Source organism: Mustela nivalis, assembly GCF_964662115.1.
Source record: "Mustela nivalis genome assembly, chromosome: 10".
NCBI classification, from domain to species: Eukaryota; Metazoa; Chordata; class Mammalia; order Carnivora; family Mustelidae; genus Mustela; species Mustela nivalis.
Genome location: NC_139029.1, coordinates 49869130 through 49886573, shown reverse-complemented (window position 1 = coordinate 49886573; position 17444 = coordinate 49869130). Strand labels below are relative to the sequence as shown.

Genomic DNA, 17444 nt, shown 5'->3' with positions numbered 1-17444 from the left:
AGGGATTAAGAAGAAAATATTTGTCATACATCTATCTGGCAAAAGACTTGTATCTATAATATATAAATTAACAATAAAAAGTACAATAAAATGTACAAAAACTTGAACCAACATGTCACAAAAAAAATTTAAATGAATATGAAAAAGTGTTATGAATATGAAAAAGCATATGAAAAAGTGTTCAACATCATTTACCATTGGAAATACAAATGAAACCCACAAATGGTTACCACTCCCGCCCACTAGAAGAGCTAAATAACAAAACAGAATGGCTTTTAAAAAACAACACTAGAGGAACCTGACTGCTTCGAGTTGTAGAACTTGCAACTCTTGATCTCAAGATCCTGAGATTGAGGCCTATGTTGGGAGTAGAGATCACTTAAAAAAAAGGGGGGGGGGCATCTGGGTGGCTCATTTGGTTAAGCATCTGCCTTTGACTCAGGTCATGGTTTGGGGTTAAGCCCCACTTCGGGCTCCCCATTCAGTGGCGAGTGTGCTGCTTTTCTTTCTCTCCCTGCCCCTCCCACCAACTCATGTTCTTCCTCTCAAATAAATAAATAAATAAATAAAAATCTTTTAAATAAGCAAACAAACATGAGAATGACTAAAACAGTGCTAAAGACTGATAAGGATGTCGAGCAGCTGGAACTCTCTTTTACTGATGGGAATTTAAAATGACACATGCGGGGCCCCTGGGTGGCTCAGTGGGTTAGGCCTCTGCCTTCGGCTCAGGTCATGGTCCCAGGACCCTGGGATCGAGCCCCACATCGGGCTCTCTGCTCAGCGGGGAGCCTGCTTCCCTCTCTCTCTCTCTCTCTGCATGCCTCTTCATCTACTTGTGGCTTCTCTCTGTCAAATAAATGGATGGAATCTTTGAAAAAAAAAATAAAATAAAATGACACATGCTTTGGAGAACTCCAGCTTTTATTTAGTTGTGTTTTTTTTTTTAATTTTTAAAAATACTTTATTTATTTATTTGACAGAGATCACAAGTAGGCAGAGAGGCAGGCAGAGAGAGAGGAGGAAGCAGGCTCCCTGTGGAGCAGAGAACCCGATGTGGGACTTGATCCCAGGACCCCAGGATCATGACCTGAGCTGAAGGCAGAGGTTTTAACCCACTGAGCCACCCTGGCACCCAAGATTTTTTTTTTTTTTTAAGATTTATTTATCCTAGAGAGAGAAAGCATGCATGTGAGTGGGGGGAAAGGGGAGGGAGAGAATCTCAAGCTGACTTCCATTTGAGTGCATGGAGCCCTACCTGGGCTGGATCTCATGAGCCATGAGATCATGACCTGAGCTGAAATTACCAGGCTTAACTGACTGAGCCACCCAGGGGCCCCAACATATACAAGAATATTTTTAGCAACTTAATTCATAATAGCCCAAACTGGAAGTAATCCAAATGTCTCCTAATCAGAAAGTGGAAAAATAAATTCTGGTATATTTATACAAAGGAGCACTATTCAGCAATAAAAAGGAACACACTACTACCACATGCAATAATGTAGATGATCTGAAAAACAAACCCAAACCAAAAGTTACATTCTTAATTTATATGAAGTCCAAGAATAGGTAGAGGTATCAATGATTATAGGAATTAGGAAACAGTTGCCTATGGACTAGAAAATGGAAATTGAGTAGAAGGGTGTACAAGAAAACCTGAAATGGTTGAAATGTTCTATATCTTGTGTGGTAGTTGCATCAGAGTATACAGTTAGATCTCCTCAAGCTGACCATTTTAATGTATGTAAATTATACTTTAATAAACAGACAAGGGGCGCCTGGGTGGCTCAGTGGGTTAAGCCTCTGCCTTTGGCTCAGGTCATGATCTCCAGGTCCTGGGATTGAGCCCCTTTCTCTCTCTCTGCCTGCCTCTCTGCCTACTTGTGATCTCTGTTTGTCAAATAAATAAAATCTTTAAAAAAAAATTAAAAAATAAACAGACAAAAATATATTTGAGCTGGAACTTACTTTATATTCTGAGAAACATGAGGATATATGAAGGAATGGTGGGAAACATCCATGAAAATATTTCATTAAAATCTCAGGAGTTACATACAGGATAGTTGCAGAATAATGTTAACTTTAATATTCATATTTTAGGTGCACCTGTATGGCACAGTCAGTTAAGTGTCCAACTCTTAGTTTCAGCTCAGATCATGATCTCAGGGTTGTGGGATTGAGGTTTGCATTGGGCTCTGCACTCAGTATGGCATCTACTTAAAAATTCTCTCTCTCTCTCTCTGCCTTTCCTCCCCCTGCCAAAAAATAAATAAATACATCTTTTTATTTTTAAAGATTTTATTTATTTATTTGACAGAGAGAGAGATCACAAGTAGGCAGAGAGGCAGGCAGAGGGAGAGGTGGAAGTAGGCTCCCTGCTGAGCAGAGGTGCCCAACATGGGGCTCGATCCCAGGACCCCAAGACCATGACCTGAGCCAAAGGCAGAGGCCTAACCCACCAAGCCACCCAGGTGCCCCAATACATCTTTTAAAAAATATTTTAATATTTTAAAATTGTGGAACAATAATGAATATAAATAGAAACTATCAATGTATCAACTTTGTAAGCCAATGTTTCTTTTATTTTTCTATTAAAAATTTTTATCAAAGTAAAATTTATATATTATAAAATCCACAGATCTTGAGTGTACAATCCAATGAGTTTTAACAAGTGTATACCTCTGTGTATCAAACACCCAATCAAGAAATAGAACGTTTCGGGGCACCTGGGTGGCTCAGTGGGTGAAAGCCTCTGCCTTTGGCTCAGGTCGTGATCTCAGGGTCCTGGGATCAAGCCCTGCGTTGGGCTCTCTGCTAGGCAGGGAGCCTGCTTCCTCCTCTCTGCCTGCATCTCTGCCTACTTGTGATCTCTGTCAAATAAATAAATTAAGTCTTTAAAAAAAATAAATAAAACATTTCTATCACCATAGATCTAATATGTTGGTTATATTCTTTCTCTGCCATCTCTGTAGATCACTGAGATTAGTACACAATGCTTTTGCGCCCATAGCTATTATAACAAATAACAATGAAACCCCACATTATTAGAACCATTAAGAATGATAATCATGGGGCGCCTGGGTGGCTCAGTGGGTTAAAGCCGCTGCCTTCGGCTCAGGTCATGATCCCAGGGTCCTGGGATCGAGCCCCATATCGGGCTCTCTGCTCAGCAGGGAACCTGCTTCCTCCTCTCTCTCTGCCTGCCTCTCTGCCTACTTGTGATCTCTACCTGTCAAATAAATAAAATCTTAAAAAAAAAAAAAAGAATGATAATCATGGTAGCTGGTAAGAAGTTAGTTGGTCCCTAGGACTGTTCTGAGAACCCTAGGCCCAAACTGTGAAAGGTACCCAAGACAGCTAATATTTAGAGTATTTAAATATAAACTCCATAATAGTATTAATAATTTATAATAATGTCTTAGGTAAGACATTCCAATGACCTAATTAACCAGTGTAAGGTTATGAAAAATTATCTCCCTTTAATGCCCTAATTTTTCTTTTGTTTCTGGTTACCCAAATATCTATAGTACCTGTGTTTTAAATATTTCACTGATAGCATAGGATAGTACTTCATAATAATAATAGCACAACCTTTCCATCATATTTCATCCCAAAAGAACCCTTAGTTGGTACTTTCTAAACTGTTTATAATAGGTAAAAATCAACGCAATAGAGGCATCTTTTTGGTAGAATATGCTTTAGACAAAGTGACAAAGCAAGCTACAATTTGTGAAAGATATTGAAGGAGAATGTCATCTATAGTTGAAATTATGAAGCGAACATTCATTTCTTTTTTTTTAGACAGAAAAATCAATGCCCAAATTTTAGTTTTGCTAATATACAAAGTTTGACCACTTTACAAAAAGTATGGTGGTATTTGGGCTGATCATAGCATCTTTTTTAATAGTGGCATTAACTATCTCTAAGGAGTCACTGAATATTATAAGCAGTTATAAATTATTATTATAGAATTATGACTTCCTGATTTCTCTTTTCCTAATTTTATTCACATCCTTAATTCCTTTCCTTCTCTAGCCAAATCTAGTCTGCTCACTTTCTCTTCCACTGTTTTTTATAGGTTCTGATAGCTAGCACTCTTCATTGCAGAGTGGAAAGAATGCTAGACTTCTCAATTTGTAGCTGTCTTCTCTGAAATCCCAATCTTGACTGTTCCTGGTATAAGTTAGATGGGTTCTGGGATCACTTTTAAGCATCTTCTGGGTTTTAAAGTTAGAGGACCTGGACAAAACTTTTGAGGGGGAAAAAAAATCTTAGAGAAGTAAGATTATGCCTTTGCGTATATCAGCAGTCAGGTATATAAAAATGTGTTAATTACTGAAGAACATTTAGTGGGATAGTAAGGGAAGGTAGAATTTCATTTTTCCCTCTTTGTATAGTAATTGTAGACAGACATTTTTCCTCTTAACTAACACAAATGGCCTAAAAAAGAAAGCAGCAGAGAAGTCTTGGGATTTTTCCCCTCCTCTCCCCCCACTCCCCCACCCAAAAAGTTTCAGTATTTTAAGATATGGGGGAAAAAATACCACACACACACACACAAACACACACAGACTTATTTTATGAAAGCTAGAAAATGGTTTTCAAGGAGAAATGTATGATCTATAGGTAATGTTTAGATATTTGGCAATTGGAAAAAATAATTTTTTGATAAAATAGGAAAACAGATTGACATAAATGTACATTAGTGACTTCCATTTCTTGTACATATACAGTGAAATAGTTCTGGGCAATAAATTCTTGGAAAGGTAGGGTAGGATTGGATAAATGTCATAGTTTATGACTAAATACATACAAACAGGTGAAAACTCAAGATGGAGAGGTAATAATAAACATCTGATAAAGAGACTTAAAAATCTTTTCACCCTACAATAAAGATTGCTTTAGAGTTATAACTTGATATTATAGTTTGATTTTTAAAAAAGATATTGGTTACATTTGTGGCTACCGTGGATACATAAAATAAAGAATGGAAAGCCTTCTGGTTCCCCAATATGGAAAAGTATTTATCATTTAAAACCTTAACTGTAAAAAAAAAAAAAATTGATGCTATAGATACTGGAACTAATACCAAGATTATTGAAAAAGGTGACACAGCCACTATTTTTGCCAAGATGTCTTAGAAATCAAGAATCATTGACAATGGAGAATTATATAACTATTTCAAGTCAGCTACCAAAATAAGTTTAATTCTACAATGTTAGTAACATCATAACCTTCAGACCTTTTTTAATCCCCTAAATCCAGTCTATGCCATCTGTAGCACTTCTAGATTTCAAGTTTTTCATACCTTTCATTTTTGCTTATCTAAGCCTCATCTTTTCTCCTCACAAGAATCCTTCTGTAAGGGTGCCTGGGTGGCTCAGTTGGCTGGACGACTGCCTTCAGCTCAGGTCATGATCCTGGAGCCCCGGGATCAAGTCCCGCATTGGGCTCCCAGCTCCATGGGGAGTCTGCTTCTCCCTCTGACCTTCTCCTTGTTCACGCTCTCTCTCACTGTCTCTCTATCAAATAAATAAATAAAATCTTAAAAAAAAATCCTTCTGTAAAATTACTGCAGCCCACTTTGATTTTCCTTTCCTCTCAATTCTTGTAGCACCTATACTACTATTAGGTAGTTAAGACCTCTACTACTGTTTGGACACTTCTCTGCTGTTCATGAGGCCAGAATAATTTTTTCTCTTTCTTTGTACACATTAGTTAGCAAGCTCTGGGTGATTAGTAAGCATTACAGAAAAGAGTTTAAAAGGAATTTAGAAGAACAAGAAATTAATAGTGTGATAATGGATGTTTGGAGGAAGTGGATCATAAATGGGGACCTAAACTGAAGAACAATTTCATCCTGGGGAAGATAAGAAAGGACATTCCAGCCTAGGATCACAGAATGAGCTGTGGCCCGAATGTGTTTAATCTAAGTGACTGGGATATGGGTGTCATTTCACATTGGAAGAATGAACTAATGAACAAATGAATGAATTCAGAGTGGCTTGGCCAAAGTTATTGGACTATTCCTTTTACATCATTCATTCATTACAGATTTTTGAGTTCTAGACCACAAAGATGAAGAAATATTTATTTTTAGGAATTCAGATTTTAATGGGGCAGACAGAAATGTAAAAAATTATTAAAATAATTTGTAATCTTATGGAGTCGATAGTCTCCAATGAGAGGTATGCACAAGGTGTGTAAGGAACAGAGGAGAGGATAGAAGGATATCCTATAGGATAGGCCGAATTCTCAAGGGCCTTAAATGTTTTTTTTTGTTTTCTTTTTTTTTTTTTAAGATTTTATTTATTTATTTATTTATTTGTCAGAGAGAGAGAGAGAGAGCAAGAGCGAGCACAGGCAGAAAGGCAGGCAGAGTCAGAGGGAGAAGCAGGCTCCCCGTGGAGCAAGGAGCCCGATGTGGGACTCGATCCCAAGACGCTGGGATCATGACCTGAGCCGAAGGCAGCTGCCCAACCAACTGAGCCACCCAGGCGTCCCAAGGGCCTTAAATGTTAATACTCAATTGTTTGAACATTATTTTGATTATTTTTTGTAAAGATTTTATTTATTTATATGACAGAGAGAGATCACAAGTAGGCAGAGAGGCAGGCAGAGAGGGGTGGGGAAGCAGACTCCCTGCTGAGCAGAGAGCCCAGTGCAGGGCTCGATCCCAGGACCCTGAGATCATGACCTGAGTTTAAGGCAGAGGCTTAAACCACTGAACCACCCAGGTGCCCCAACATTATTTTGCTTATTCTTAAGACAAGTCACCATGTCAGAGCAACTTTGTGAAGGTTTAAGAAAGCACTTACCCCTCCTAGGATTTCCTTGTGGTGGGTGGTCTACCAGTACTTCTGAGAGTTTCCCTGGCCCAGCCCATAATTATACCTCAGGTTCAGCAGACAGCTCAAGTCAGGATGTAACTGGAAGAGTCAGTCATCTCTAAACTGTTTGGAAATACCATCTCAGAAGGTAGTAAACCTTTAATATTAAATTTTCACAAATAACCTAATTGAGATGCTCTAGTCAGTATGGAGACCTGAAATATCTATAAAACTTTAAGAATAGTGTTCATTTTGGAAATGATAATTGAGTGTATTTAAATTCTGAAAAGAAAGAGCAAGGAAAATAATGCTGGTTTGAATTTTACAAGTTTTAAAAGGCATTCTCAAAGAACTAAACATAAGTATTTTTGTCTCAAATTAATATTTATTTTCAGTCATTCGATTCTTCAAAAATCACAAGGAAGAAAAGTATTATAACTTACTCTCCAACAACTGGAACTTGTCAAATGAGCCCATTTGCTTCTCCTGCAAGCTCTATAGAACAAGAGCACAAAAATGAACCATCAAATGGTTAGTTGAACATTCTTTTCCATTTATTGTCATATTTTTCTAGTTACTGGTTAAATCAGAATTTTTATTTAATAATATATGGGTCTTGCTGCAACTGTTTTTTCCTTAAGGAATTCAACATAAAGAATTCTAGAATATATAGGTATGATTTTGGACATAAATGTAAACTTTCTAGGCACTTATTTTAAAATGCTACTGCAGACTTTGTTCCCTTACTATCCCATCCATTAAATAGAAATTATGGTCTGACTGCCTTCAGCTATTATCAATTATAGTGGTTACAGATATACCCCTTAACAAGCTATCCATCATGTGCATAAATTAAAGGGCATATAATTCAGGTACTGCTGCACTACAGTTTAAGAGAGATACTTATAAATGTTATTTTTTATTCATGTTGTCCATTTAGTTTTATCCACATTTCGTTTATCTTTATATAGCTTGCTTTTATTTATTATATTTCATTCCCTTCTTTTCCTTTACTATCTTAAATGCATTTGCGAAAAAATTTGTAGGGTTTTCCACTAGAGAATAACCTAATTTTATTATGAAATTGTTTATTTTAAAATATTTAGTTTAATTTTGACCATGCATATTTCTGTTCTCTCGTAGTTTATTGCTAAAATATTTATTTAAAAGATATATGATTGTAGATTTCATAGACTTAATTTTTAATATTATAAAAGGTCATGAATCAGCAACATGTCAGGTTTCTATAATATAAAATTCTAAGTAGGCTCAAATTTAATAAAATATATTTTAGATGTGCTGTGATTAGCCTAATTCATATTTTATTGTTTAACATTTATTGAGTGCTAAGAATATACTAGAAGCTACACAGAAACAAAGAAGTCTCATTTTACCTAATTTGTTGTAATGAAACCTATAATGAGATCTTAAACTTTTGATTGACTTTTATTTTACTTAAACCTAGTGCTTTTTATCTTAAAGCTATTACTATTAGGTTTGCTTTCACAAAAATGTATGAAGATGTATACATTTTCTTCAGCTCTATCTGTTTTTAATACACTTAATTTATCTTTTGTTTAAAATTAAAAATTAGTGCCTTGGAGATGGCACATCTCTATACTGAAATATGAATAGATTTTAAGTGTACATACTCAATTTCCATATTGAAATTAAATATGGACTTAAGGGAACATTCCTTTTGCCCATAAAAAGATTGGTCACATGATCCTGGTTGACATTTAAGTGGATAATTATCACAGATTATAGTACTAAGTAAGCTCTTTTTTAAAAAGTCATATAGCAAGTGTTCCTGAGGTACTGATAATATTCTATTTTTTAACTTAAATAGTGGTTACACTGATTCATTAAACTGTATACATATATATGTTTCATATACTCTTTGATATATATATATATATACATATATATATATATATATCTCAAAAGTCTCAACATAGAATTCTCTAGGATCTTATATCACATTATGTCATTTGTAATCATTACATTGCTTGTCCTAATATGTTATACATGTTTTAGAAATAAGAAATTCTGAGTCATAAAGTAAAAGTTCCATGTAAGTTCCATGAGATCATAATTTAAGTTATGATCTCATAATTTCTATTAACAATTCTCAGTTTTTAAATATTGTACAAAACATAAGATGCCACTTAAATAAGTACTTTTATTTAAATAGCATTTTCAAGGGCATTTTAAGTGCAATTCACTTCCCATCACACTTGGGATATAATTCAAAACCTAATCATAACTTCTAAGGCCATACATCATCAAATTTCTGACCAACTCGTCTATCTCCTTTTCTGTTACCCTTCCCATGTTTACACTACTTTAACCACTCTTACTTTCTTGCTATTCATCAATCATGTTAAACCCCTTCCTGCCACAAGGTCATTGCATTTACAGGTCTCAGCCTGTATTCCTTCTGGAATACTCTTCCTCTAGGTATTTATATGTATTTTCTATGTACATTTGAACTATGTACTATGTGAATAGAAGATTTATTATTACATTTAAATACATTTATACGTATAAAAAAAGAAAACTCTGTTCCTAATTCTTCTCTCTACTTAGACTTCTTTTGGCCCCATGTGGGCCAAAAACAGGGTGAGTGAGTTTATACTTTTGAGAGATATGTATTTAATTTAAAAAGTGAGTTTATAAAAAAAAAGTGAGTTATAAAAAAGTGAGTTTATGGGGTGCCTGGGTGGCTCAGTGGGTTAAGCCACTGCCTTCGGCTCAGGTCATGATCTCAGGGTCCTGGGATCAAGCCCCACGTCCAGCTCTCTGCTCAGCGGGGAGGCTGCTTCTCTCTGCCTCTCTGCCTGCTTGTGATCTCTCTGTCAAATAAATTAAAAAAATCTTTAAAAAAAAAGTGAGTTTATACTTTTGAGAGAAATATATTTATTTACTTACCATCATATATATTTTTCCTTGTTATATATGTTTGTATGTGTGTGTTATCATTATATTGCGGCCCTCCTCTGCCCCTTAGCAAATTTCTCCAAACTATTATGCTTTTCAATAAAGATGAAGGATGCATCAGACTTATTATTTAATAATTAGAGTAGAAAGATAAACAACAAATTTGCATAGTCAAAGAGAATATTTGTGAATTAGATAATAGATCTGTAGAAATCAGCCAGACTGTAGCAATGTGATAACACAGAGATAGAGAAATGGAGACCATGATATATTGGTAAAGAGAAATGTTGAATAGACTAAGAAGCTCCAATATATGTCAGATAGGAGTTGCACAAGGAGGAAATAAGGAAAATGGGCTGAAGCAGTATTCTAAGATAAAAGGACTATCAGTTTTTCATAATTTCAATTTCACAGTTTAAGGAAAGATGAGAATTTCCAGATTGGAATAGCATACTTAGTATGAGCAGGATGAATAAAAACAAATCCACACATAGTCATATGTAAAATTGCAAATTGTCAAAGACAAAGAGAAAATTTTAAAGGCCACCAGAGGAAAGACATATAACCCCCAAGGAAATGACAGACTGATTGTAGACTTTTCATCTATATCAACAGACTTCAGCAGGAAGTGGAATAATACCAACTAAAAATCACAGATGAATATTTTTATTTAGGAATGAAGATGAAATAAAGATTTTTTTTTTCAGACAAAGTCTGAGACAATTTATCATTCAGAGAGACTCCCTGAAGGAACTACTAAAAAATGTACTTGTAGAAGTAAACTGAGCCTCAGGTAAAGGAATGGAATGCAGAGAGCAATGGTAAGAAAATAAATTAGCAAACATGTTGGCCAATTTAATTATAAATCCAAATACAAAAATACTAGACTATAATAGCATGGAATACTGATGAGGAAGCAAAAGAAGCTAAAGTGTTTTAAGATTCTTATAATTTTTAGAGAGCAGAAGAATATCTGTTAACTGACTTTATAATTGTGCGTGCGTGTGTGTGTGTGTGTGCGTGTTTTATTTACTTGCCTGTAAAAATGGGGAAAATGATAGTTTCTACCTCAGGATTGTTGTGAGAATTAGATAATGTAATATACAAAAAGCACTCAGAACATGGCCTGGCATGTAGTAAGTTTTCAATACATACTGTTTTTATTAATATCGTTATTGTTTAGGCTTAAAGACATAGGATGATTAAATGTAAAGGGATAGAAAAAAAACAAAGCAAATATTGACTTTAAAAAATTAATAGCTGTTGTAAGAATATTAATGTAGACAAAAATAGAAGTGAAGACAAAAAAAAGCTCTATTGAAGATACATGAATCTATTCATAGTGAGAGAAAGGAAGAGTCACTACTAGAAAAAGTTTCCTGAAACTATGTGCATCTAAAACAAAAACAAAACATAATGAAATAGGACAGGAGTACAAGAAGAGACTCACAAATCCCTAATTATAGTAAATTTTAAAGTACCTCCTTCAGAAACTGATGAAATAAATAAAACTTAGGAAGGGTATAAACAGTTTGAACATAGCCAGCAAATGTGATCTAATGAGCTGTGGTCAAACAAGTGTAATACCCAACACATGATAAAGCATGTGTTTTACAAAAACTTTTACAAAAATATAACCAGTCTGGAGTCTCAAAATACTAAAATTGCTGTCACATTCTCTGACCAAAATTTTGTGTAGTTAGGAATCAATAATAAAAAGGCAGCCCTCTAAAAATTTTAGCCCATGTGTTTGGAAACCTAGAACCTTCTAAATAATTCATTGTTCAGAAAAATCATAATGGAATATATAAAATATTTAGAATTGAATGATGATGACAATAAAAACTTAGAGGAAAACTTTACTGAATTATACTAAAACAGTCGTTAGTGGATATTTTATACTTATAAATGCATATATTTAGGAAGGAAGAATGATTGAAAACTAATAAGCCAAGCATTTAACTCAGAAGGATGGAAAAAGAATAGAATGAATCCCAAGAAATACAAGAAAGGAAATAGTAAAAGATAAAAGATATTAAATACAAATAAAGTGTTAAATAGAAAACAAGGCAGTGATAAAGAAAAGCAACAAAATCAAAAGCAGTTTCTTTGAAAAGACTAATCAAATGGTAGACCTCTGGCAAGACTGATTTCTTTTTAAGTGGGAAAAGGAACAATATGTATTTCAAAGGAGCTGATAAATTACTATCAGCTTAAATATATGATGAGCAGTTTGAGATATATGGGCCAAATGCTTCTTAATGTGGTCTACAATCTAATTCGGATGAAAGATTTTAAAACTTACCATTCTACTTCTCAAATATTAATGTTTTAGTAGCTAAAAAGCAATTCTAATTTTCTCATTGATACCTTTCTGTTCAATAATATAGGTAATATTTTAAGAATATTACATTTCTTCCATGGGACTCAATAAAGGCATTTTGAATTTTAAAAAAAGAACCATTAACATTGTTATTTTTCATAAATTGATCCTCTAAAGCACTTCTTTGCTCTCCACTCTTGTTTAATAGTAATAATTTGGTTAATTAAAAGAATAACATGATTTCGGGGTATCTGAGTGGCTCAGTGGGTTGGATGTTGGACTCGGATCCTAACTCTGCCACTTACTAGTTTAGAGCTTTGGATAAGATATGTGGCTATTCTGTGCCTCTGTTTCCTCACCTGTAAAATGGGAATAAGAGTGACCAATGCAGAAGTTTGCAGATTAGTTTATATATGTAACATTTAAAACAGTGCCTGGTCCTAAAAATACTATTTAAGTGTTAGCTGTTACCATTAACATCATTGATTATATTTCTAAACATCATGATCTGTTGAAAATTATCTTCATTAGTTAGAGAAGGGGCTCCCTGAGCCTTACCAGAAAGTCCAAATACAATTTTGGTTGGTTTGTTTGTTAAAGGGTAGTTTTCTTTTTTTTTTAAGATTTTATTTATTTGACAGACAGAGATCACAAGTAGGTAGACAGGCAGGCAGAGCAGGGGGGGGGGGCAGGAAGCAGGCTCCCTACTAAGCAGAGAGCCTGATGCAGGACTCCATGCAGGGACCTTGAGACCATGACCTGCGCCAAAGGCAGAGGCTTACTGAGCCACCCAGGTGCCCCCGAATACAATTTTGAATGTAGCCCAGATTCAGCGATGGTACATATTTCACCAGTGTTTTATGAAACTGTCTTTAAAGGAAATCACATTCACAAGCATTTGTTATATATAACCTAGCAAGAAAAAGTCTGTATAGAATCTGCAGCTGTTTACTGTATGTTAATTGCTAATAGAATGAAATGAAATAAAGAAAGCAGTTATTAGTAACTGGAATACTCTTTCTTTTTTCTTCTTTTTTTAGGGGGGTAGAGGGGCAGAGGGAGAGGGAGTGAGAGAATCCCAAGTCACAGAGCCAAATGCAGGGCTGGATCTCACAACCCTGAATTCATGACCTGAACCAAAATCAAGAGTCAGATGCTATAACCGACTGGACCACCAAGGAACCCCAGTAACTGGAATAATCTTAATAATATATTGGAGTCCCAATAGTCTCTGCTGACTGATCCAAGTGTTATTCTTAGAGATATAAAACTCCTCCTATTTAGCAATTGGAAAAGTATATTAGAAATGTAAGTCCTTCTATAAGAAGATTGAGATTAATGCTATTGATTATATTTTATAGAATAAGATATCTAATCCCCTTACCATAATAAAAATGTTTCAGCAGGCATTGAACACCTGGTGAAAATTCAAATAAAGCATTCTTTTACTATTTCTCACCTAACTTTATTGACTGATGGTACTAAAATGTGAAAATTAATTACAAGTTAAAGGAACAAAGGAATTTTAATATTTAATTGTGGACCTTTATTGAATGCAGACAGCATAGCACAAAATTCAGGAAATTAGTATTAACCTTTAGGCAAAGATTTTCTGAAAATAAGGTTTAATGTGTATCAGGGGATTTCATACCTAGCTTGATTTTTTTCTTTAAGAAAGATGGATTTTAACAAATTTTTTTTTCCTCAAGAGTTCTCTAAAGTCATAAATAAAATATTGTTACTGTTTTTCCCTTTAATGCTTTGTTAAATAAACTCTTACTATTTGGAATTTAAGGGTAGAGACAAGTCAAATAATGAAAAGTTAAAATGAGAGAGATAACCAGTACTTTAGGAAGATCTCTAAATCATAACTTTTTCTCTTTTTAGAATTAAAGACTATTTTGAGTTAATTTAGTTATGATACAGTTTTGGGGTTTTTTTTGGTTTTTGGTTTTTTTTGTTTGTTTGTTTTTTGGGGTTTTTTTTTTGAGAGAATCTATAAGATCTAAAGTAACAATGAGGGAAGTTATTGTTCATCAGTTTCTGAACCAACTTACTCAGTGAAATTTTAAATATCAGAGAATAGAAAATATACATTAAGTAAGCTTTTCCCCTAGTAATAGGAGCAAGTAAGAATAATGGAATAAAAATTAAGTGAAGGAAAAGGGTGCCTGGGTGGCTCAGTGGGTTAAGCCTCTGCTGTCAGCTCAGGTCATGGTCTCAGGGTCCTGGGATCAAGGCCTGCACCAGGCTTTCTGCTCAGCAGGGAGCCGGCTTCCCAGTCTCTCTCTGTCTGCCTTTCTGCCTACTTATGATTTCTCTCTCTGTCTAATTAATTAATTAATTAATTAATAATATTATAATATAAATATATTAATAAAAGATTATAATATAATAAATAATAAATAAAATAAAAAATTCTTTTTAAAAAGGAAGCAAACAACAAAACAGCTTCTGTTAAAAAAAAAAATTAAATGAAGGAAAAGTGTCAACCAGCATTGGGAAGTCTGTTCCAGACAGTACATTAATATGTTAATGAATTATGTTTGAAAATTTAAAGAAATTGTCTTCGTGTTATTTCATCTAGAAGTATCGGATCCTCCTGCAGTAGTACATGGAGCTATACTTTCCAATTCATGTAGACACAGAGCATTTGGAGTGTGGCTTATCTGCACTGAGATGTGCTATAAGCATAAAATATGCACCATGTATCAAAGACAGTGTGAGAAAGAAAATATGAATGATCTCACTAATAATTTTATATTATTAGTTTCAAAATTATAGTATTTCGAGTATGTTGGGTTACATGAAATAATAAAATTTATTTCATCTGTTTTTCCTTTGTGAAGAATAAGGACATTGAGTTAAGTAATAGTTCCTGTGCCAGTTGTTAAACAAATGGAACATACATAATAATACATAGTGTAAGGAGGTTGTCACCAACTATACATTTAAAAAATGATTTCTTTGGACTTCATTAGTAGTAAAAAGTTTCGATTATTCATTCATTTGCTTGCTTATTCACTCAATAAACATTTATTAAAGGCAGTGTATGTAAGATATTAAGAATTTTTTTGCTGGGCGCCTGGGTGGCTCAGTGGGTTGGGCCGCTGCCTTCTGCTTGGGTCATGATCTCGGGGTCCTGGGATCGAGTCCCATATCGGGCTCTCTGCTCAGCAGGGGGCCTGCTTCCCTTCCTCTCTATCTGCCTGCCTCTGTCTACTTATGTTCTCTGTCTGTCAAATAAATAAATAAAATCCTTAAAAAAAAAAAAAGATTTTTTTTTTTGCTAATATGTCCTCAAATACTTGTTATACATCAAATATGTTTGAAGTGTATGTTATACTGTACCATGAAGTACAGTAGAACCAACAACTAAATGGAGAACTCATTAAACAATTATCTACTTGACCACTAATAAGTGCAAACATCATATTCTACTAGGCTGTAAAATCAAATTTACCTTTCAACCCCACACACAGGATCTTTCCAAGAATTTAGTAAATCATTATGCATTTTTTCAATATGCTTTTAAAGTCAGGCACATTTATCAAATTTATTTTACTGTGACATCACTAGAAACTTACTGTTTTGTAGATATAAATATCACCAACCGGGGCGCCAGGGTGGCTCAGTGCGTTAAGCCTCTGCCTTTGACTCAGGTCATGATCCCAGGGTCCTGGGATCAAGCCGTGCATTGAGCTCTCTTCTTCTCCCTCTCTCTCTGCCTGCCTCTCTGCCTACTTGTAATCTCTCTCTCTGTCAAATAAACAAATAAAATCTTTAAAAAACAAAAATCACCAACCCACTGTTAACTTTGAGGCAAAAAATAGGAGTGAAATAATACAAACTGGAAACTTTAAGATGATATTGTTTATTGAAATATCTGATGAAAGTATCCTTTATCTCTAAAGTTTGTTTTTTTTCTACATAAAGTCATTATGAATAAAATATTGGGATATTGGGAAATTTTAAAAAATAGCTATTGAAAAATTATTCATAATAGTGATTTTTCTTTTCTACAGCCAATTTTAGGATACTTTTTCTTTACTTCTCTTTCATTAGTCTACCTTTTTATTCTCTATCTAAAGTTTCGTGATCTAAATTCTATTTAAAATTTGACAATTTCCCCCTTAACTTTAAGTTCTTCTTTTTACTCTATGTATATAGGAAAGAGGAAAAAATTGAGTCACCTCAGTTTAACCAAAAGGAAGAAATCTACTATAAAGGACAATGATGAGTAAGTTTATTATTTTTGAAATAATAAATACATGTCTTGAAAGAAAAGAGTCATATTTCTTAAAGTAATAATGTAAGAGAAATAACTTATTTGCAAAAATTAAAAAATAGTTTATACCTGAGTCGATATATTCTTTTTTAAAGAAGTAAAATATTTTGTGATGCATTTTGAAGGGTTCATGTGATCATGATATGTGATATCTTAACTTTTTAAAAATATTTCTTCATTTGAGAGAAAGAGAGAGTGCAAGTGGGCTGAGGAGTGGGAAAGGGAAAGAGAAAATATCAAGCAAACTCCCCACTAAGTGCAGAGCCCATGCAGGGCTCAATTTCAGGACCGTGAAATCATGACCTAAGAGAAAACCAAGAGTTGGACACTCAACTGACTGAGCCACTCAGGTGCCCCTGTGAGATCTTAATTTTAATATTCATTGAGCACAGCTTCCCAGTCCATGAATAAGAGACCCGCTTAAGATAAATCTAGGGAAAAACAGATTTTATATGGTTGGAAAAGTAATCCCTCGTCTGGGAACATAGTGCCTAACAAAGAGCTGGTTCAAGAGCTAGGAACACAGTGAATGAAGCCAGCAAAGTAAGTGATCCAGAGGAACTCAGCATGCTTATATCCCAGCACCCAACTATTTTCATACTGGCCAGCCAATGCTGCCTTGAATGAAGATAGTATTTACAAAAATCTACTTCTGTATATTCTAGGAAGAATAGTTATTATCTATCCACCGGGGCTGGAAAATTGAATTAACCAGAAGAGAGGGTTAAATTTTCAAAGTAGTTCTTATGTTCAGCTCATTGACCCTTACAGCTGTGTTGTGTTTGTGCCATGCAATATGATGGGTGGGTAAAAATGAAAAATTGGGAGCTTATGGCTTTATGTTGTAAGTTAATATACCTTGCCAAACTTAGAAATAAGTTATAAGTTATGTTTCAAAAATTTTTTACTCATTTAAGTGGAATTCAGAATGCATTTTCCATATAAATAGTGTTGTAACTAGTGGTTATGACCCCAGAAGTCTTTTTTTTTTTTTTCATAATGTAGCTGAACTATAGTATTAATCGGTACTAGTCTAGAGTAAAATATGCAAAAATTGAAT

At 34.4% G+C, this 17444-nt stretch overlaps 1 protein-coding gene across 1 annotated transcript in view; it reads left to right on the top strand.

The window, feature by feature from the left end:
• Positions 1–17444, top strand: part of ITGB3BP (integrin subunit beta 3 binding protein) — a 67313-nt gene that overhangs the window by 23083 nt on the left and 26786 nt on the right. Inside the window, exons 3-4 of the mRNA XM_082687872.1 lie at positions 7229–7364; positions 16267–16336. Of these exons, the coding sequence (XP_082543998.1) occupies positions 7229–7364; positions 16267–16336 (206 nt within the window). The remainder of the gene's footprint in view (positions 1–7228; positions 7365–16266; positions 16337–17444) is intronic.